A 22,986-nucleotide genomic window follows, 5' to 3' on the forward strand; every position below is an offset into this window, starting at 1 on the left:
TCTATAATATATGAATTTCTGCAACTAGCAGGCATCTCTAATCTCTGTTCCCTCCCACCCAGCAGCAAATTGAGGCAAAGATGTGGGGTCCGTGTTTCTTGGCCTATGTTATCATCTCCTCACTGTTGGTTTGGATCTCAGATAGGAAGCCATCGGGAGGCCGGAGGTCTTTTGGCTTCCTGATGCTGCAGGGCTAAAATCCTCTTTTCCTTCGCAGAGCAAATGGGAAGGAATGTGATGTCTGGTCCCACTCAGGCCAGCTCCTGAATAACACAAACCTTCAGCCAAATCCCCCCCCATTAGCCCGAAGAAATAAAGAGAATGGGAAGTTTCTTTTGGGATTCATTTGCTAAATTAATCTATTTAATGTTGACAAAACAGAATTAAAACAAAATCACCTTCACAAATGGCTTCACTGTGTTCATTTGGACTGGGTGAGTTTGTGGGGGGGACGGATAGCTCAAGTGGTTTGAGCATTACGTTTGAGCAAAACCCAGGGTTGTGAGTTCAATCCTTGAGGCAGCCATTTAGGGATCTGGGCCAAAAATTGGGCATTGGCCCTGCTTTGAGCAGAGGGTTGGACTAGATGACCTCCTGAGGTCCCTTCCAACCCTGATATTCTAGATTGCTTTCTTTCTTGTAGTCAGCAAAATCTCCCCCCAGAAAAGCACAGGTTTTCCCTTTACAACCACCTATTCCGCGCAGGCCAGGCGTTTGGGAAGAGATTAGGCTCCACGGTCCATGCTGAGGCGCAGGGCCAGGGTTTGCAAAGCATCCAGGCGCCTGCGGGGGCAGCTAGGAGCCCACAAGAGCCTCTAGGCAGGTTGGGCAGCGACCTCACCAGGCACGTCTGAAAATCCCCCTGGCTCCAACGTGGGGGCCTACAGACCTTCACAAGCTGGCCCGGCCCGGCCCTGCTCCAGCAGCCCCCATGTGCTGGGGGCCGCGCCCAGGGCTGCAGAGACCCCGCTGCCCGGAGCGGCCCCTGCTAGCGGTGGGGTGAGCCGGGGGCCCCAGCCTGTATGCAAATGACCTACCTAATACATGCAAATATCGCCCCGCGTTCTGCCAATACACGCCTCGGTTAGGTCAAGGAGCGGCTCGGGGGGCGCGCGCTGGGCAGGCGGTTTGACCCCCCCACAGCGCGCTCCGGGACGCGTGGCCCCCATTGGTTGAGGCGAGCGCGCTTCCGTTACCGTGGAGATCATTCGCTCCGCCCCGGCCTGCGCGGCGGCAGCGGGGGCTAAAGCGTCGGGGCTGTTGCTGGGCGACAGGGCGCTCGCTGGGCCGGGAGCTGAGAGTCTGGGGAGAGAGTGAGTGAAATGCCTCCCCCCGCCCCGGACCCCCTGGGGACCCCCCCTAAATATCCCCAGCTGGGACCCCCTGGGGACACCCCTTGCCTCCCCCCGGCCGGGACCGTCTTGCATCCCTCCGCCCCCCTGCTAGGGACCCTCCCTGCAAACCCCCTTGCATTCCCCGGTGGGACCCCCACGTGTATCCCCCACCCGGCTGGGACCTCCCTGGGACACTCCTGCATTCCCCCCACCCGGGACTCCCCCTGCATCCCCCTGGCTCCCGACCGGGACCTCCCGGGACACCCCCTGCATCCCCCGGCCGGGACCCCCAGTTGGGACCCCACCTGCATCCTCCCACCTCCTGGCTGGGACACCCCCCCCCCCCCGCATCCCCCTGGCAAGGACCCTCCCTCTGTCCCCCCACCCGAGACCCCCCTGCATCCGCCGGCCCAAGTAGCTAAACAATATTTGGGGTCTTGCTGGGTTGTTTCGGAGAGGAGGAGAAATTGATTATATGAAGCAGGTATTGCTTCAGTGCAAACCTGTGTATTTACAAAGAATGTACATGAGTCCAAGTTTTCTGATCACAGTAGGAAAAAACAATAGCCAGGAGTTTCCTTGCTCACAATTTCCAAGCCTGCCTCTCTAGCAAGTCCTGTGCCCCCCAGGAGCTCTGTCCCTAGGCTTCCTCTGAGGGTTTCTCTCACAGCTGCTTCTCTCATTGTCTGCTGGCTTTCTGCCCCTCTCATGCACACAGCCTGTCAAACAATCCACGTGCCTCCATGGATTCACCAGTCCCAGGGAAACCCCTCAGACCATGCAGCTTAGCCTTACTCAGCTTCTCCATGCAGCTCCTTGGGCAGTAGCTCCTATTGACTCCAGCTATTTTACACTATAAATGGGCTTAATTGCTCCTCCCATTTAGCATGAAAGAAGGATGGTTAGTACACCCATCAATTTTAACCAGGTCTGTGATTCATGGAAGCCATTAACACCTTCTTCCAGCATAGCATCATTATTATTACTGGTATAATGCTACAAGTGTGCATGGTGCTTCATTCTGTATAATCCCCATACCAGGTAGGTGGTAAATCCTGCATTTCAAGAGGATCATACCTTCCCTCTTCCTCCTCTGCTCTATCTGAACAAAGAAGAGAAGTTTCCAGTACTTGCAGAAGAGAAAGTTAAGGTGGAATTCCTGGATTCTGGTTTTGCTGCAGCTATTCCCAGCAGGAAATGAACAGCTGCCACTCTTAATACAGTTCTCTTTAATGAGCATTAATATATTGGGGGTGGGAGGGGAGTAAAGAAAACTTCCCTCCACTACTAGAGGGGAAGAATTTGAAATTTTGCCAAGATAGGACATCTCTTGTTATAGTGAAACTGATTTATAAATTGCTATGTATTTCTCCTGAAGGATAATAGTGAAGAATTGAAATCCGACTCTTCTTCTCCCTTAGTTTTAACTTTTAAAATAAATTTGTAGGGTTGCCAGTTCTTGTGCTGTCTCCACTCTGGTAAAATCCCTGGAAAACAGAACAATCTGAATTGGCGTAGTACTGGGGTTCTTAACTGTGTCACATTTGCAGTTCCAAAACCATAGACACTTTTCTCTTTCCACCTCATTTCTTTTGTGTCCATATTTTAGATCTCTTGAAGCTGGTTGGGTGGAGTGCTGGAAGTGGGACAAAGGATGTGGTCTGAGGGAGTGGAAAAAATGCTGTTTGATTTATGCTCTCCTCCTCACACCTCTATGGAACTGATGGGTGGTGAGGAGGTTACACCAAAAACAGTGTCCCCGAATGCATAGAGCCCTGCAAATCTGCGATATCTGCTTTATACCCGCAGGCAAATTTTGCGGATCACAGATCAGATGCAGATACAAATTTTGTATCTGCACAGGGCTCTATGAATGCATTCCAGCTCCATTCAGTTCCCTCTGGGGTCTTGGCAGCCACAGCTCCTGCAGCAAGGGAGTTTGAGTGAGTTAATACCAGTTAGTTGCTGGTGATGACTCATTAATTTATTTATGTAATCCCTGTTGAGGTTTGGGTAGGAAAGAAAGATCATGTTGCCATGTCCTTAGTCTTGTTCCTCCTCTTGTCCAACACCTCCCCACCATCAGATCCTAATATCTGTGGACCTGCCAAAGGTGGTCTTCTGGTGAACCAGGAGATAACTAATGTAGGAGTGGCTGTCTGCCCCTCAACCCCCCTGCCCTTGATTTTCTTGAGGAGGAAAGGGGAGGCTCTTAATAGTTACATCATTTAATTAGAATAATTCCAAGAGTCCTATACAAATGTATCTGACTGATAAAGAAGAGGAAAGATTTGGAGAGGAAGAAAATTGTAAATTAGAGGTACATGTAGCCCCTCCACTTTCTAACAACTCTCCCTTTTCCTCCTGAAACTATTGGATATGTCTTTCAGCTAAACACATTCTCAAAATGCTTTGACGCTCACTCACTGCTGTTGTATGTAATGTAACAACCAAGTTAGTATCTGCCCTATTATTTTAATATAGTTTGTTGCAGTAATTTTTCTTTTTTCTTTCACATAGTTGGTTAATATCTGGGCATTTTAAATTCTACAACAAAATGGATCTAGATTTGTAATACTCTCCTTTGTTTTACTTTAAAAATTATGTATGTTTAATTTTTAGGTAACTATGTCTAAGAAGCTGTCATTGCCTTCTTTAACTACATCATCATCCACTGTAAATGGCAGAAACAATGAATGTATAAGTGCAGAACTTCCTGCTTCAATCACTAATACTAGTAAACTGAGGGAAAGACTAATTTGTATGGCTCCAAAACAGATAGCAGCAAATCCTCAAGGTCTTAAATTCATACACAGCACAAAATCGCAAGAAAGAACAAGAAAGAGACAGCAAGCCATAAAACTGGAACCTTTGGTATGTTTAAGAGAAATATGATTTTTAAACTGATCTGTAAATGGGAGCTATTATATTTACAGTATAATAAAATTTTGTCTCACAGTCATTAACTGTAGTAAGATGTATATGCCAATTCTTCTAAAAAACTAGAAATGCAGGGCCAGATTCTCAGCTGATGCAAACTGTTGTAGCTTAACTGAAGTCACTGGCACTGTAGTGATTTACACCAGCTGAGGCTCTGGCCTGCAGTTTTTGGTATATGTAATATTAAGTAATACATGAAAGCTTTCTTTAGTCTTTTTTTTTAAAAGAATATCTTCAACTAATTAAAATGTTGATTAGCAAAGGTGTTTTCAGTCCAAGTTTATATACTGAGGGGAAGAACCAGAACACCAGAAAAACACACAGTCCCCATTTGGTGTTGCAGGCAGAGGAACATTGTGACATCATAGGTAACTCTTCCAGTTATCACTCACTCACTCCAGTTCAACTGCATACTTCAACCCCGTTGTTTGAGTCAGCAAACGAAACTGCAGGTCAGGACTGAGGTGCTTGGACTGAGTTGGTGCACACAGGGGGCTCAGGATTGGAATAGCGGGTCTGCTTCTGGTCAGGAGCTCTATAGGTTGAATAGGTATGAGGCTGCAGATTTGTTTCATGGCACCCTCCACACTATACCTGGCTCAGGCAAGATCATTTACGTTTGCCCAGTCAGAAGTTCTAGTTCATCTAAACTGTGCCCGTTTGGGGCTGCAGTGAAACTCTTCTGCCTACAGCAGAAAACGGGCAGTCAAGGGGAGAGATGGCCAAGACAAGCAGCAGTTTTAGGGTTAGGGTTTAAAGGTACAGTTAGGGATACTGGAGGATATGAATGCTGACTGGCTAAGTTATTTCTCTTGTCACAGTGGTACTTCTCAGACTCCTCTGCCTCCAGCACCAAATTGATACCGTTAAGGGGAAGTTGTTATTGATATGAAGTTGATAAAACAATGAAGAGGAGGAGTGGTTTAGCCGAATTAACAATAAATTTTAGCTTTAGTGTCAGTATCCTGGAACATTGCACGTCCAGGGATAGAAACTACGTTCCTGCCATTCCTACCACCTGCCAGCTCAGGAGCGAAGCATGCAACTCTCTGATATAAGACTATGCAATTTTACTTTTGTATTCCTTTCCTTCAAATTAATCATTAACTTCCTCTATTTTTTATATTTTTTCCTCCCCCAAGCCTGTGCTAAAGGTATATCAGCATCAGAAACAGCCTGAATACATATATCAAAAGAACAGAGAGCGTTTATTAGCTTGTGGATTACTACAGCCTTCTCCCTCAGCAGATAAAAGAAAATGGTCTGCTTCCATGGAACCAATGGCATCCTATGTTCCTTTAGTTGAGCTTCCAGAGCATGTAAGAGAAAAGCAGGTATTGAATAGTGACCCTAATCATTAGCTGTTATGGACCCCCACTCCTGTACTTCTCATTCTGTTGAAATCAGTGGAGTTTCTGTGTAAGGAAGGAATGCAGCCTTTTAACATGAGATAATTACATTGGCCCAGATTGATCCTTTCAGAGAAATCTGTGGGAGATAGCCTCAGGGAGTGTGAGACAAGTTTTCCTTTGAAGGAGCTGAGACCCTGTGGAGTTTGAAAAGGTGAGGGCTCCCAACCCCACAGGTCTGCAGGGAAGACACCTCTGCTCTTCCCTCCCCCATCCCACTTCCAGAACCTGCAAAGATAGGAGCTGCCTGCCTTTAGCCAGGGAAATCTGTCAGACCCACAAGGAGCAGTGTCATGGAGCTTGGCCAGTCCCATGTGATGATTCCACTGCCCTTCATTGTACTCCCAGAATTCCATGGAGTCCCAGTGATCTTTTAGCTTTTGATATTACTTGAAAACTCAAGAAAGGGTGATCACTTCTGGCCAGTCTTCATCAGGATGAAAAGAACTGGTATATAGTACAGTGCTAGTAAGGTAGAGGCAGCAAACTCTAAAGAAGGCTTTAACAATGAGAAAAAAATACTTGTATTTCTTCTGTTCATGGCTTTGCCCTTACAAGCATCTTTATTGAGAGCTATATCCAACAATAGCCTGTATATTCCTTTTCTTAATGGTTTGCTTCCTTCTTTTCTTTCCCCCCAAATTCATTTCCCTGGGCTCTGATTTTCTATTTAAATATTAATTTTGCAATTGGTAATATCCTTGAATTAAGAAAATTATAAAAGGGCATTGTCATGACATAAGGATATTTTGCCATGTCTGATGTATTTTTTCTGTAAACTGATATCTAATTTTGCTTTTATTTTAAGGTACAGCAGCAAAGCCCCAGTAAGGTACTAACTCCTAGTCCTCCCAAACAGCTACGTACTGCTCTAAAGCCAAGTGCCTGTAAATCTTCCGCCTCTCCACCTTCTTATGTTTTTAATGAAACAGAAGATGTAATTAAAGCTAACATTACAGATCCTCTGAAAATTATTAAAATAATATGTGAAAACAAAAATCTTGGATTCCTGTACATGACTCCAGCAGTTCCTAAGTCATCCATTAAATATGATACTTTTAATTTGAAGTGAGTTATTTTTTTCAAGCTGTTTATTCAGATTATGCATCGACACTTATTGTTAAAGTTTATAACGAGCAGTGTTTATGTATTATACATCTACTTAGTTATTATAGTTATGTTTATGTATTATAGTTGTATATACAGTACATATAGTAATATATGTATTATACATCTACTTAGTTATTATAGTTATAACTATAATTGTCTGGCTAATTGTCTTGTGCTTAATTTTCCCCTTTATATTTTATCATTTAATTCTTTAGAAATAGTTGATATTGGAACTGTTACTTTTTAAGAAAGTTGCTTTATATTTTTAAAATAACTATAATTGGATATAAAGAGAAAGTAGAACTATATTCTTTATAGGTTATCAATATAGCATGAAGTGTGTTATCAGATAAAGAGATGAGCACCTGTTTCAGGAGTGTTGTCAAGCACAAGGCCAAGAAGTGCATATCTTAATGACCATCTGGCTGCAGAGTATGATTGATGTATTGGTCCAGATCCTCAGCTGCTGTAAATTGGTATATACCTGCTGAGGATCTGGTCCTTTATCTGGTACCAGTAATATGGTAGATACAAGGAAACCATTAAGGATGAGAACAGCCATCTTGCCACAAATAGTGTCTTCTGTTAATCACAGAGAGGGTACTTCCTCCAGTAAAGCTAATAAAGACACCATGAGTTGGAAGAAATTTCAGGAGGTGCCAGATCATCTGACCAAAGGCAGAAAGATTGAGACAAACAAGCAAAAACAGAGACAGAAGGAGATAGATAAAACAATAGAGGAGAAAGTCGGGTCAAACCACTGTTCTAATGGTAATATTTAATTTCTGGATTCTTTGGCTCCTTGTGCTAACGTTACTATGGAGGCAGCCTGCTGAACCTCAGGTGTGATGGGAGAACTTTGTATTACTCTGCAGAAATCCTTCTGGCTGATTTTAAAGAATGCTACTGAAAACCTTGGAAAAGGAGTCATGTGCAGTTCTTCTCAGTAGGATGGTGGCTGTGATGCTGAATCTGAACTGAAACATTGATGGATTGTCCTTTAATACTCTGGTCTGAAACTAAAAGATGCTGCAACCTCCCTAACCTCTCACCAGAAGTTTGTTTTTTTTAATTCCCAAGAACTCACTAACCTGTGTGCTGCCTAGAGAATTGATGCTAATTTAAGCAAACGTTCTAATTCCAGTTTCAGATCACTGAATCCACAGAATTCTGAGCATGTAAGAATGTACTGAACACAATCTCCATGTGACAAAATCATCTTGGGGCCATATCAAAACATGTCCAGACCAATTGGCAACATTTGTGTAACTCTTTTGATGCCATACTCACTGCTGGCCTAGGTCTTGGGCCATCCATCCCATAAATAAATGCATTGTGGCTGTGCGTTGAACATATGGTGTTACTGTGGCGTTCAGTGTTGTTGAGGCCTTTCTGTGAGGAAATGAGCATCTTTTGAGTAATGAGTGAATGATGTTGCACTGTTAGTGGCTAAACGGTCATTGGGCTTGGGAAGAGACTAGAGTTAAAGCCGGAGACTACAGAGCTTGCTATCCAGCCAAGCCTCTAGGGCATAATTCATCTCCCACTACACAAGTGGGATTGTGAAGGATGAAATCAACCTCCCTTGTCAGTCTGAATGCGGGGTACAAGGCTGAAAACTAGACGATCTGTGGCTATTTTTCCAGGACTCAGTCGTGCAAGGTGTTGAGCATGCTTTTAGTGTTTTAGCACTTTAGTATATGTTTATGTTAAGCATGTGCATAGCCCCATTAAAGTAAAAGGCACTATTCATTTGATCAAAGTTAAGCACGCATGCTGATTAGTGATGTCATAAGTGCTGCAGCCTTAGCTGCTGCTCTCTCTTTGCCTCTTGGAGAGTTACCCCAGTTTTAAAGTGATGTTACTATGGAGAATCAGGCCTAAAAGTGGGAGCTGAAAAGACAACTGAGAACAGATTTTTGGCTCCTGCTGCAGCTTGTGGCACAATGCAGTCACAAAGCCATCTTAATGGGCCTACCTCCTTAGTTTTTTTTAATAGATTTTACTGGAGATCAGTGAATTCACTTGTATCCTATTAAAATCAACTTTACATTTATTTTTAGAATTGTAAGCTATGACTGCATCAACAAAAATGACTACTACACCATTAGCCAGAAAGCAGTTATCCACACATGTGACGGAGAAGTTGAATTCATGCATCTAGATCGCTGGGAGCAGGAATATCTTTATCACAAAACATTTACTAAGATTCCCATATTTGCTATCTTTTGCAAACTGAAGTCATTTACAGAGTGGAGGAAAAATGTCCGTGCCAAGAAAATCAATGCGTGCCGTAAAGCTTTGCAGGAGAACTTGTTCATCGTTAATGCTGTACGTATTTGCTAATGATGATATTTCTGAAGGAAGTAGAAAGCTAATGTCATTGCTAAAATATGGATGCATCCTCTCAAATGGAGTTCTGGCCTAACGCATTTTCAACTAGTAGGAATTCTGTACTGTGTTACCCAACATAAAATCAGATACTAATGTCATGATTTCCAAAAAGTCGTAAATCTAAGCCTTTGTTTGGATTTTAATTTGTAAATATCTCTTGATAAACTATTCTTCTTATTTGGCAGTCCTTGCGGCCTGCAGTGCTTAATGTTCAAGAAATGTGTTACCAAATCAGTGACATGGGGCTTTGTCGTCTTGAGAAAGGTTACACGTACACGCTGGAGGAATTTAGAAGCACTCAGTTCAAACAACTGGATGAGGTGAACTGTTTTCATTGGTTCCAAGTTCCTTACATGTTCTTTTAGAGATTAGGTTTACATGGTTCTTTATGTGTACTATCATTTTCAGGTGGCAAGCCGTCTAGCAGAGTTCAGGGAGCTAGCGAAAAAAGTTGTGAGAAGTGCTTGTCGAACTGCCCTACTTGAATCTGGATTCACTCCTGATGATTATTTTTATGGATCAGGCAGTGCAGGTATGAAAAGAAACTAAACATTTAGTAAATGACTGCAGGACATGTGGATCTTTACTGTGCATTTTGTCATGTATACCAGGCCACTGAACTGTTTCTTGAAAGAGTCTAGTATTTTCCCCTTAATCTGATAGGCAGGGTGTTACAATTTTGCACATGTATTGTATTGTGGAAAAGGTGCATCTTCCATGTCAATTTATAGTCCGTTTGATAATAAATAATGTCTAACAATTCCCATAAGAGGCCACCTCAAAAATTATAATGTTAGCATCCAGCTTTGACTGTTTGGGTTAGGCCTCCATAAAGAATTGAACTTGTGTTCTGCTCAAAATGAGGAGAAACACTGGCTCGTTCTGATCTCCAGTGACAGGAAGTTCTATAGCTGAACTTTAACCCCATGAGCCCGAGTCGGCTGACTTTGGCCAGCCACAGCCGTGCCACGGGTCTTTTGTTCCATTGTAGACATACCCTGAGTGCGCTGTACCACTAAAATATGTGCTTAATTGTAGCATATGAGTAGTCCCATTGAAGTCAATGGGGCTATGGACATGCTTAAATACTTTACTGGATTGGGGCCTAAATCAAGAAGAGAACCTTAAAAATCAGTCATACATATTTTCAAATGTGGCCTCCATTAGATCCACGAAGAGTGTATGTAAACTGGTAAATGTGCACTCAGGTTTAAAACTTATGAGTACTAATAGGCTCATAAGTTTTAAACCCAAATGTGGGTAATTTTTTAAAAAGCAAAAACTATTTTAAAAGGACTACTTGGTTAAATGCTATGCATATTGAGCCAAAACCTCAGCTGATGCAAATCAGTGTCACTCCACTGGCTTCCACAGCATTATACTGGTTTACACGAGTAAAGGATCTTGTCCATACTGTAAAATATTTTTTGTAAAAATTTTTTGTTTACTTGTCTATAATTTATATATTTTAAATTATTTAATTAGAAAAGAATAAGAAGTCTGACGTACTTGTTGAAATGCTCTCTGTTTGCTGCTGCTGACATTGCTACTTCAGTATGTTTAAGGAATGTTCTTTGGCTTGTCACTGTAAGGTTTTAAATTTAGTGGTGGGGTATGGCAGTTGATTGGATCTCCTTGCTATCTTCTGCTCCTCATTACTTCTGGAGCTGCTTGGGCCCAGTTGTCATAGAGCTACCTGGAAATCTGCAGTGTACATTTAAATATGTATGTTCGCTTTACCTTGTTCATGTTACCTAAACTAACAGGGAACTGGGGGGGAAATACAGGTTTCCAGAAGCCAGTGTAGATGTCTTTGGCCTCTAAAGGGTCGCTTGAGATCCATGTGGATATTTGAGGATCTACAGCAGGGGTTCTCAACCTCTTTCTTTCTGAGCTCCCCCCTGCAACATGCTATAAAAACTCCATGGCCCACCTGTACCACAACAACTGATTTTCTGCATATAAAAGCCAGGGACAGGGCCCTTGTTAAGGGGTAGCAAGCAGGGCAATTGCCCAGCGCCCCACACCACAGGGGGCACCGCAAAGCTAAGTTGCTCAGGCTTCTTCTTCTGTCCGAGGTGGAAGGGCTCAGGGCTCCGGGCTTCAGCCCCATGCGGTGTGGCTTCAGCTTTCTGCCCTGGGCCCCAGTGAGTGTAACGCTGGTCCTGCTTGGCTGCCCCCCTGAAACCTGCTCGCAGCCCCCCAGATGGTCCTGGACCCGTGGGTGAGAACCACTGATCTACAGGTTTTGGGAAATGAGCTCTCTGCTTTCTCTGCAGGGGTTGAGAAGAAGGGGGAATTTCCTCTGAACCCTTCCATCAGGGAATTTCTGCGCAGTTTCCCTGGTGGAGTTTCTTGGGTACTGTGCTGTATTTTTTCTTTAGCCCCCATGAAAATGCCCTTTGCTTTTGACACAACTCAGACTGAATTGTTAAGTGATAGTTTTATGTAACTGTAGAATTTTCAGTTACACACGCTGTAGTACTTGCAATATTTTCATTAACATGTTTGCATATCTTCCATACAGAACAGATCACTATGGCAACTGGATTAGCTGCTTCAAGTCTCTTTCTTGTTCCTCATTATGAAAGAGAACTTTATGGAGAAACAACTGACAAAATGACCTACACAGAGCAGGCCAACAAAAGGTCTCATTGTAGAAGGTTAACATGGTTAGTGACTGGTGTTTGTAGCAAAAGTTGTTCTTATGCTTTCTCCTCACATAATCTCACAGTAGTTAAAATTATACAATGCAGTGTTCCTTACAAACAATGCATTAGTATATGTTGAACTGATCATAAGCAAATAATAACTGCATACCGGATCAGTTCATCTAATCTTAGGAAGGGCCAAGTATCAAATGCTTCAGTGCATGTTGTTGGTGCTTAATAAATAACATATCAAATAATATAATCATAAGAGCCAGGTTAAAAAAAAGGCAAAAAACCTCATAAGGCATCCAGCCAATATTGCAGTGTGGTAAATAGGGTTGGGGGTGGAAATCTGCCCTGATCCCTACAGGCAATCAGCTTAGGTTTCGAAGCATAAAATCTTTTAATATTATTTTAGCTGGTGGCTACATAGTTCTAAAGATTGCTTTGCTTTAGTGCATTACGTTGTATTATTTTGTTCTATGAAACATCCTGATAGTGTATTTTACATTACATGTACAAATGTTCTCCACAACTACATTAGCTGGAATTTCCATTTTATCTAGCTGGATGAGATAATTGTATATACTTACTGTAGTATGTCTGCACATAATTATGGTATATGTGCTGAGGGTTTAATCAAGTAATATGTTTCAAAGTGGACTTGCAGGATTGGTCAGCATGGTCCCCTGCAGAGAACCATGAGTGGATTTTGTGCTGCAGACCTCATAGCCCTGGAATGGGGTTATGGCAGCTTCAAACCATCATTGTGCCTTCCTCATCCTGGGCTCTTCTAGGGACTGTAATTGAGATATCTCTGAGGTCCTGTCTAAGTTACAGCACCTCTCCATGCAGTCCTATGGGCTGCAGCACTGCCTGGAATCTCTACAGTGCTGCTGCTCTGCCTTGACGTGCCCTTCCTGCCCTCAGACATGTCCCTTTGGTGGGACTTGCAGCAGGGTCCTAGGGAGATAACTTTATGGCCGTCCTCCAGCATGCCTAAGCCAGATGTGCTCCTGGCAAGATATGGGCTTTTAGGGCCCCCTTTACACAGTGTAAAAGAACCAGAGCAGAAGTGAAGGTTTCACCTCATAACTATCTTTCATGAGTTCAGAGATCGTAAACAAGCAGATTCAAGAGATGGTGAGGAAACTGGCTAGCCTCTAAATGTCTAAATCTAGCTGTCTAGCACTGGAGTCTCTCCAGTGACCCCCCCCCCCGCAAACCCACCACCATATCCTTTCTCCTATAGGCCCTGTAACTGACCCTCCTTCCCTTCCTCTCTCTCTCCAAGAGGGCACACAGATCATGGCCCCTTCCCACTCCATCTGGTGATGTCTTCTTTGGGGTGAGGCCTGTTATCCCCTTCTGGGGACCTCTCTCTAGCTCAGAGTCATAATCTTCCTGGTCTGCTTGTGGGGCAGTGCAGCCATACACTACCCCATATGCAAGGTTTGATACCATACCACAATTTAGGCCTTAGTTTGTAAGTTTTTTGAGGTAGGGGACCATGGGTGAAATCCTTACTGTACTGAAGTCAACAGAAGTTTTGCCATTCACTTCAATGGTCCAGTATTGCATCACTTATCTTTTTATAAAAAGAAAAGGAGTACTTGTGGCACCTTAGAGACTAACCAATTTATTTGAGCATAAGCTTTCGTGAGCTACAGCTCACTTCATCGGATGCATACTGTGGAAACTGCAGAAGACATTATATACACAGAGACCATGAAACAATACCTCCTCCCACCCCACTCTCCTGCTGGTAATAGCTTATCTAAAGTGATCACTCTCCTTACAATGTGTATGATAATCAAGTTGGGCCATTTCCAGCACAAATCCAGGTTTTCTCACCCTCCGCCCCCCCCCCCACACACAAACTCACTCTCCTGCTGGTAATAGCCCATCCAAAGTGACCACTCTCTTTACAATGTGTATGATAATCAAGTTGGGCCATTTCCAGCACAAATCCAGGTTTTCTCACCCCCCCCCTTTTTTTTTTAATTCATAAACCAGTCGGAGAACACTTCAATCTCTCTGGTCACGCAATTACAGACATGAAGGTTGCTATCTTACAACAAAAAAACTTCAAATCCAGACTCCAGCGAGAAACTGCTGAATTGGAATTCATTTGCAAATTGGATACTATTAATTTAGGCTTAAATAGAGACTGGGAGTGGCTAAGTCATTATGCAAGGTAGCCTATTTCCCCTTGTTTTTTCCTACCCCCCCCCCTCCCCCAGACGTTCTGGTTAAACTTGGATTTATGCTGGAAATGGCCCACCTTGATTATCATACACATTGTAAGGAGAGTGGTCAGTTTGGATGAGCTATTACCAGCAGGAGAGTGAGTTTGTGTGTGGGGGGGGGCGGTGAGAAAACCTGGATTTGTGCTGGAAATGGCCCACCTTGATTGTAGGGAGAGTGCTCACTTTGGATGAGGTATTACCAGGAGGAGAGTGAGTTTGTGTGTGTGTTTTGGGGGGGGGGGGTGAGAAAACGTGGATTTGTACTGGAAATGGCCCACCTTGATTTTCATACACATTGTAAGGAGAGTGGTCAGTTTGGATAAGCTATTACCAGCAGGAGAGTGAGTTTGTGTGTGTGTGGTTTTTGGAAAAGAAAAAAAAAAGGGGGGGGGTGAGAAAACCTGGATTTGTGCTGGAAATGGCCCAACTTGATTATCATACACATTGTAAAGAGAGTGGTCACTTTGGATGGGCTTTTACCAGCAGGAGAGTGGGGTGGGAAGAGGTATTGTTTCACGGTCTCTGTGTATATAATGTCTTCTGCAGTTTCCACAGTATGCATCCGATGAAGTGAGCTGTAGCTCACGAAAGCTTATGCTCAAATAAATTGGTTAGTCTCTAAGGTGCCACAAGTACTCCTTTTCTTTTTGCGAATACAGATTAACACGGTTGTTACTCTGAAACTTATCTTTTTATCTGTCTATAAAGTATCTTGCAAATGCTATAAAGTATCTTGCAAATCACTACAAATGATAGTAATAAATGTAATCATTTTAATTTAAACATATTTGTGTCAAAAGATTTTAGCTGGCAAGTTGATGAGTCATAATTGGCAGTAAATAGTGGAAAAACAATGATTTCTGTTATGCCTGTAAAGTCCTGTGTAGTAAAACAGCACTGACTTGGGGATCTCTGCAGAACTGGAAAAATATCCGGACGTGTCTATCAGAACATTCAGATTCTCAGGGCCACAGGGCATCAATGTGCTCTCTTCTGTCTTGCTTAAAATTAAGTGACTGAAACTTTGAAAAAAATGGTGGAAGGAACAGTTGGGCAAATCTTTGCTGCTCTCAAGTTTCTGGGTGCATGAAATCTGTATTTTCACAGGGATTTGGTGCAGACTTATTGTCTCTAAGCCGTGAAAATTATTTAGGGTGCCTGGAATATTTGAGCAACTTTGATGCTTTCAGTGTAGAGCACCTAGCAAAATTTGGCTCTTGTATAGTGCTTTATGACAAATTCATAAAAATTCACACTAACTCATTAGAAAGTATAACTGGTCATTTTCAGAGTTAAAAGCTATTACCACAGTACAATGTGGCAGATCTTAATGGTCTTCTTCCCCTTGCCAGTGAAGATTAAGTTACCAAGAAAGTTGATTTCAGTGATGATATCAACATGTTTTCTTGGGGGGTGGTATGGAAAACACACCAAGGTAGAGGTCCATATAGTCAGTTTAAGCCAGTAGAAAGATGTGTAGAGTGTTTCCATCTGCTCAGAAAAAGCAACATGAGGTAGGATGTTTGGAAGGGCTTGGGTGTGGCTGTGTTTTTAAAAGAATAAGTTATGGAGGCTAAAATAGAGATATATAATATAAGCTTGTTTTAGCCTTAACTGTGCAGAGGCAATTGCCTGGCTATATAGTAAGGACTTGTCTACATGATGCGTTACTGTAAGCCAGTTGGGGTGTAAATTCTAGTGTGCACCAGCGTGTTGCGCACTAACTGGCTTGTGTGGACTCTGCTGATGCACACTAAAAGGTCCCTAGTGTGCACTAACATAATACCATTTGAAATGGGACTATGTAACAATGCTACATCAAGTTGCTACATTTGAGAGCCATATTAAACCAAAGGAGCTATGTCACAGGTTGCCCTCAGGGGACTACAGGATCATCATGAAGAGAGAGAGCATGCACTTCCAAAGCAGAGATTTGTAAGACAGACAAGTGATTGAATACCTTTCAGTGGCATCATATAATTAATCCTTCTAGATTTCTTCTGACACCCTTCGGGTACTAGGTTCTGCACACTAATAGAGTTGGGGGTTTTTTAGATTATCTTTAATTTACATTTTTGTCCCACCCTCAGTTTTGCTCATTTTGGCCACTTTCCATTCTATTAAAATTGATGATTATGTGTTTTAAGAGAGAGAAATATTAGTGCTATCTTCTCATTTCTTTTCTATAGATAACATGTCCAGCAATCCATTAAAATTTCTGCCTAGGAGAGAATTATCGCTATTTCAGAAAAAAATTATATGATTAACAATCTCATTTTATTGGAGAAAGTTGAGCAACTGCATTTTATGTTTTCATGCATTCATGTTGATACATGTTTATATAAATGAGGCCAGTTTTTGTGCTAACTTTGCAACCTCACTAACTTAATTGGTTTCAGAGTTTCAGCTATTAAAAAAAAAAAAGGAGCAAACCAAACTTTGATCTTTTAAAATATAAATAAAATGAATAAACAAACTTTTTGTTTGGCACAGTGATCCACCCTGTGCAATTAGGAAGTTTAAAAAAGAAGCAATGAAATGAAATAATTAAGAACTAAAATAATCTAAAACACTGAACATCAATATACTTACTGTATGGTAATTAATCATTAGTACTGTAATTTCACTTTTACAATCAAATTATAGAGTTGCTTGACAAAACTATCAATTTTTGTAAATGCCACTTTTAGCATTTGTCAGTGCTACTCTGTGACTCATCTAATAAGGGGTGATCCTTGAGAAAAAGTTAAGATGTCTTAAGAAGTTAATAAAAAGCCCAGTTATACTGCCTGACTTTGAGAGATTCCTATTTCCTATTATGGCAGAACATCCCTACAGTTGAGGCTCTGCTGCTGAATTCACATAATAAAATTTGTTTCTTGAAGGAACATTCCATTTTTCTAGATGAAACCAAGTTATCACTTATGTAAATACTGCTGGACCAGATTTGCCAGTACATTCCATCAGCTTTGCACTAGTGTGGCGATACAAAACCTAAACCCAGAGCAGCACAAAGCAGCTCCAATGCACTGGTGAATCTGGCTCACCCATCTTTGTCATAAGCTGTTTCGAGTTTAATATGAAATGTGAAGTAATTCAGAGTTTGTTCTATTATTTGTTCTGTAAGTCTATCACAAAACCATCTCTCAAAGTTCTTTTCTTTTGTATGTGTATGCATTCTGTGCATATAAGAGTAAAGGTATTTTTCTGCTTTCTGTTGGGGAATTGTTGGCCCAAATCCTGAAATCCTTACTCATTTTTTACTCTGTCTTTACACAGGCAAAAGTTCCAGTAAGGTTAATAGGAATTTTGCCTGAGTAAGGAATGAGTGAGGACTTCAGGAACCAGTCCTTTGAAAGCATAATACACAGTATACCTTTCCATAAAAATCAAACGCTCTCATCACAGAGACTTGTGGTATTCACATAAAGTGACAAAGCATTGTGCTTCCTTCTTCTGTCCCTCAAGCTTTATCCGTCTTGCTGACTACCTAATAGTGAACACTATGCATGTCCTGGCAGTAAAATCAGTCACTACTCTTTTGAGCTACCTTTCTGATAAGTTGAAAAGGACACCTGCTGCAGATGTCATACAGAAGTGGAATACAGAGGAAAAAATTGAAGTCTCTGAAAAAAAGGTAATTTTGTTTCAATGAAAACTAAGGCCAAGTTTTTAAAAAATGAGTGCATAAAATCCCTATAGTCCATAATGAGGCATATAAATAAGTGCTGTGATTTCAAAAGTTCTGAGTACTCAGCAGGACCAATGATTGCAATCTTAGCCTACATGTCTCATATTTTTCTGTTTATAGGTTGGTTTCAAAACAAAGATTAGAAGGAAATTTTTGTTAGGAAAGTTTAAATTCTTGCATTAATCTCATTAATAGGTGAATCTATGCTGATTATCATTTTCTTAGAAGGAGCTTCAACTTGCATTGTCTTGCACTGTTTGTAATGTAGTGCACTGTTACGTGTAATCTATGGCTGCTATAGTATTTACAGCACAGTAAAGAAACAAAAATTACACATTTGTAATCCTACTTTCCCTCCCATTTGCAAGCAATATGTGCCAAATGGACCTTTGCAAATAAACTTATATTTAAATTCCTAGAACTGGAAAAAATCCTGTATATCTGAATTGAGATCTCAGACTTTATATGGGATTTCTCTTCTTCCAGACTTTTTCTTTAGTGCCCCTTTTGCCCTTTAATATATTCACAAATTCTCAGCCTTTGATCTGGTGCCAAGGAGCAAAAGCATGCATTTACATGGATATATGGAAGCAAATTTCTGATCTGTAGCAAGGGGTACAAAAATTGCTGCTATTTGACAAGGAACTCTTCTAAGGGCTTGATTCTGATCTTACTTACCACAGTTTTACACTGATGTAATTCTATTGACTTTGACAGAGTTAATCTTTATTATACCCAATTTAATTGAGATCAGAAGAATCTGTCTTTGCAAGTTTGTTCACAAAGAGTTTAGGGCCTGGTTTGGCTCCTGTTGAAGTACCAGAAATTTTGCCATTGATTTCAGTGAATCCAGGATTGACCCCTGACATTTATTTGTTTTATCAAACTTTTTCATTCTTCTTTTGTCTGCTTAAAAGAAATGTGCAGCATCATAGAGAAAAAGTGATGTTTATTTTTCACCCAAGATTTTTAAAAATTTCCTGATCTTTTGAAATTTATATTGTTTTGGTTTCATTGTTTCAGGCTGTGTCAGGGACTGCAGGGCAGGATGAAGAAGAATCATTTCTGCCCATGTTTCTTACAGAGTTAATTTTGGAGATCCATGCATTGTTGTTTGCACCATCTTTGGATGACTTCCAGGTCTGTTGTAAGAAAGATTTATCTTTTAGTTGCATGTTTTAATCAGTTTCACTGAACAGAAATGTCAGGATTGTGGGCCAGAGTCACTGGTATGCCCTGCTTGTTTTTATGGAGTCCAGAGACACACAGCAGCTGCAAATCTTGTTTCGCTGCCTGGTCACTAGAGTGGTGCAAAATAGCCATAGCATCCTAGTGATCCCTGTATGTTTGGTAGTGATCAGTGGCTCCATGTCTAGTTGGTAGCCGGTATTAAGTGGAGTGCCCCAAGGGTCAGTCCTCAGGCTGGTTTTGTTCAATATCTTCCTTAATGATCTGGAGGATGGTGTGGATTGCACCCTCAGCAAGTTTGCAGATGACACTAAACTGGGAGGAGAGGTAGATACGCTGGAGTGTAGGGATAGGATACAGAGGGCCCTAGACAAATTTAGAGGATTGGGCCAAAAGAAATCTGATGAGGTTCAACAAGGACAAGTGCAGAGTCCTGCACTTAGGACGGAAGAATCCCATGCACTGCTACGGACTAGGGACCGAATGGCTCGGCAGCAGTTCTGCAGAAAAGGACCTAGGGGTTACAGTGGACGAGAAGCTGGATATGAGTCAACAGTGTGCCCTTGTTGCCAAGAAGGCCAATGGCATTTTGGGCTGTATAAGTAGGGGCATTGCCAGCAGATGGAGGGACATGATTGTTCCCCTCTATTCGACATTGGTGAGGCCTCATCTGGAGTACTGTGTCCAGTTTTGGGCCCCACACCACAAGAAGGATGTGGAAAAACTGGAAAGAGTCCAGCAGAGGGCAACAAAAAATGATTAGGGGACTGGAATACATGACTTATGAGGAGAGGCTGAGGGAACTGGGATTGTTTAGTCTGCAGATGAGAAGAATGAGGGGGGATTTGATAGCTGCTTTCAACTACCTGAAAGGGGGTTCCAAAGAGGATGGCTCTAGACTGTTCTCAGTGGCAGCAGATGACAGAACGAGGAGTAATGATCTCAAGTTGCAGTGGGGGAGGTTTAGGTTGGATATTAGGAAAAACTTTTTCACTAGGAGGATGGTGAAACACTGGAATGTGTTACATAGGGAGGTGGTGGAATCTCCTTCCTTTGAAGTTTTTAAGGTCAGGCTTGACAAAGCCCTGGCTGGGATGATTTAGATGGGGATTGGTCCTGCTTTGAGCAGGGGGTTGGACTAGATGACCTCCTGAGGTCCCTTCCAACCCTGATATTCTATGATTCTATGGCGCTCTCACTATAAAAATGAAACTGATTATGTGCTTTGGATCTCAAAGATACCTGTATGCATTAGGGATTCATCCCACACTCTCAGGTGACATCTCACATTTGTACATATTCTCTACCTGATTGTCTCCCACTGCTGCCCTTTGGAATACAGACTGCTGCCTAATACAGTAACCGCTCAGGGTATGTCTACACTGCAGCTGGGAGCGAGCCTCCCAGCCCAGGTAGACAGACTTGGGCTTGTGGAGCTCACAACAGCGCACTAAAAAGGAGCTGTGTGAACACTGCAGCGCTGGCGGAGGCTTGGACCCTGTGGGTAGGATGGGCTTGAACTTGGGTGGCTAGCCCGAGTCTCTGCAAGTGCCTCAACCTGCGCATATCTATTTTTAATGCAGTAGCACAAGCCAGCTACTGCATTAAACTGTTTTCTTGGGCTAACTGAGTCTGCATAGCTTTCTTCAGCTCTTCTTCCACATCCAATGGTGCAACAGTGATATTCTGCATCAGTTGTGGCTGGGAACAAGCTCTTCTCTACAAGCAGAGTGCCTTCTGGCTACTACTGTATTTTTTGTTGTGAGGAGTGATGGTTTTCTCTGAGTTCTCCCTGTTTGCTCTCCGTATGAGGCTCCATCTAGTATCTTATCTGGCAAGAGCAGTGCTTAGCATGTTGCCTCTCCACTACTCCCCATTCCTGCTGGTCTGGAAGTGAGACATATTGATAATCTGCTGTAGACCTTTGCATACATACAAATGCACTATATTTTGGAAATGTTTCACACCTAATTTATTTCACAATTCAGAAGGATTCAAAGGGTGTTAATGATGTTTTCTGTTGTCTAACAGGAAGGTATTGCAGATATTATTAATCAGTTTCAGGCAACTGTGTTGTCTGTTGCTAACCTTGTACCTGATCAATACTTTGATGCCTTTACTCGTCCTATTATTAATAACAAAATTGAAGAAAAGACTTGTGGTGAAGGACCAAGTTTATCAACCATGTTTAAAGATGATAAGCATTTGCAAGCTATCATCCAGCAAATAAAGGTACCAAACGGTTTCAATTTTAGATTTGATTTTTAATTAATCAATACCCCTGTGTGCCAAGTCTCTTCTGAAGGTACTGCCCGTAGGTTTGTCTAAGGGTGATACAACACTGTACAGTTTGCATGCCTATCCAATCTTTGATGAGACTGGGCTAATAGACGCCAGTTATGTTCATTGGCACCTGTCCACAAGGAAATTGACTGACACTACCAAATATTTTCAACCAGGTCACCAAACTGACCTTAGATGGCAATGAGTTTGATTCACCATTGATCTGAGTTAGATGCAGATTGGCGACCTAGAGATAAAAGACCACTATTCCATTACCAATCTACTGAACCTTACAGTTTCTCCAGAAATTTTCTTTTAAAGTACCAAAAAGAGGAGTCAATGTATCATGTAGAATTGTTTTGATTTCTTCTATTTGTTTGTGCCAAGCAAATTCTTATGTACAATGGTTTTTTTGTGTAACATTTAGGAAACTGTGTATTCAGCATTTGAGGCAGCCAGCTTATATGCAGACACTTTTGAACGGTTTCGGTTATTTTTCAAAGAAAATGAAAGTCTTGACTTGGAAGCTCTGAAGCAGCAGGAACATGGTGAGTTGTCTTTTTCTCTAATTTTTAACTAAGATTTCTTTGTTTGTTTTCTGTGTTATTGCAGCAAATATCTGCGGTATTTACTCTTGGTTTGGTTATAAATGTTCTCTAAACCAGTTTCCAGCAGAGGAGTGCATTAGTCATGGGTTCAAACATTTATTTACTCTCTCACACAAAATAATCTATGACTGTGTGCACACAAGATAACAATGGAATGAACTCCATTTGTATCTGCAACAGTGGAATAAGCTGTATTTAAGCCTTGATCCTGCAACTGGATCTGCATAGGTGGCCCCTGTGGAATCCTTTTAAAGTCAGTGCCGTTCCATGTAGGGTCTGTTCTCATCTGATTGTGGGATCTGAGCCTTAGTTTGCACCTTTTGACTTCTTATCTGCTTATGCCCGAATAAATCTGTTAGTCTTTAAGGCCTCATTGTTTTAAGTATTTCAGTGTTTCTCCGGTGTGCTAGGCAGGTACTGATGTTTACCTGCACCATGCAAGGGCCACTGCCTCCACCAGCAGTGCACGTTTGTCCCTCCAGCAGATGATTTCTTCCCTCAGCCCTGGCACAGCCTCTCCCTACCCACTGCTCTTTCATAAGCCAGAGTAGGTCCCCATTCCCTTTATGTTTATTTACTTAGTGAGGACAAGTGTCATGCCTTTAAAAAGAAAAAGCTAATCAAACTTTATAGAACTTAAATTTTAAAAGGCTTGGTTTTAGCTTTGGGCAAAGGTTCAGGTTGTTTTATCCAAATTGAATGGTCTGTACCTATCTCTTAAAGCTGAACCTTAGTGTTGAAACACTGACCCATAGCTCTGTCTGTAGTTTCAGTACATTGTTCAGTTGAATAGATGTTTGCATTTGTTTCTGTTTAGATAATCAAAGTTCTAAATATGTTTTGTTCTGTTTACAACTATCTGATAACAATTGTTCATACACTTTTGATCATTTTTCACATAAAGTGTCAGTTATTATTTTTAGTTTGACACTGTCATTATAACACACAGGTGTTGATTTCTTTGCGGAACAACTGGAGAAATATCACAGAGAACACAAAGATGCTTTGGCTATAAAGCAGAAAAGAAATGTAGGCTTGTTGCTTATAGATGCTAGAAAACTGAAAGAAAAATTAATACCATCACCAAAGCGCTGCTTGGAGGTAAATCTACAGGCAATATAGCAAGGAT

At 41.8% G+C, this 22,986-nt stretch overlaps 1 protein-coding gene across 1 annotated transcript in view; it reads left to right on the plus strand.

Annotated features, from left to right (window-relative positions):
• The first annotated feature begins 1,199 nt into the window (after positions 1-1,199).
• DNAH6 (dynein axonemal heavy chain 6) overlaps positions 1,200-22,986 on the plus strand; it is a 265,685-nt gene continuing 243,898 nt past the window's right edge. The window contains exons 1-13 of the mRNA XM_074953620.1: positions 1,200-1,313; positions 3,957-4,208; positions 5,417-5,608; positions 6,492-6,751; positions 8,857-9,124; positions 9,373-9,507; positions 9,596-9,719; positions 11,715-11,859; positions 17,556-17,724; positions 18,802-18,918; positions 20,998-21,198; positions 21,677-21,797; positions 22,807-22,958. Of these exons, the coding sequence (XP_074809721.1) occupies positions 3,963-4,208; positions 5,417-5,608; positions 6,492-6,751; positions 8,857-9,124; positions 9,373-9,507; positions 9,596-9,719; positions 11,715-11,859; positions 17,556-17,724; positions 18,802-18,918; positions 20,998-21,198; positions 21,677-21,797; positions 22,807-22,958 (2,130 nt within the window). The 5' untranslated portion in view covers positions 1,200-1,313; positions 3,957-3,962. The remainder of the gene's footprint in view (positions 1,314-3,956; positions 4,209-5,416; positions 5,609-6,491; positions 6,752-8,856; positions 9,125-9,372; positions 9,508-9,595; positions 9,720-11,714; positions 11,860-17,555; positions 17,725-18,801; positions 18,919-20,997; positions 21,199-21,676; positions 21,798-22,806; positions 22,959-22,986) is intronic.

The sequence above is a fragment of the Natator depressus genome, chromosome 5 (assembly GCF_965152275.1).
Source record: "Natator depressus isolate rNatDep1 chromosome 5, rNatDep2.hap1, whole genome shotgun sequence".
Lineage (NCBI taxonomy): Eukaryota > Metazoa > Chordata > Testudines > Cheloniidae > Natator > Natator depressus.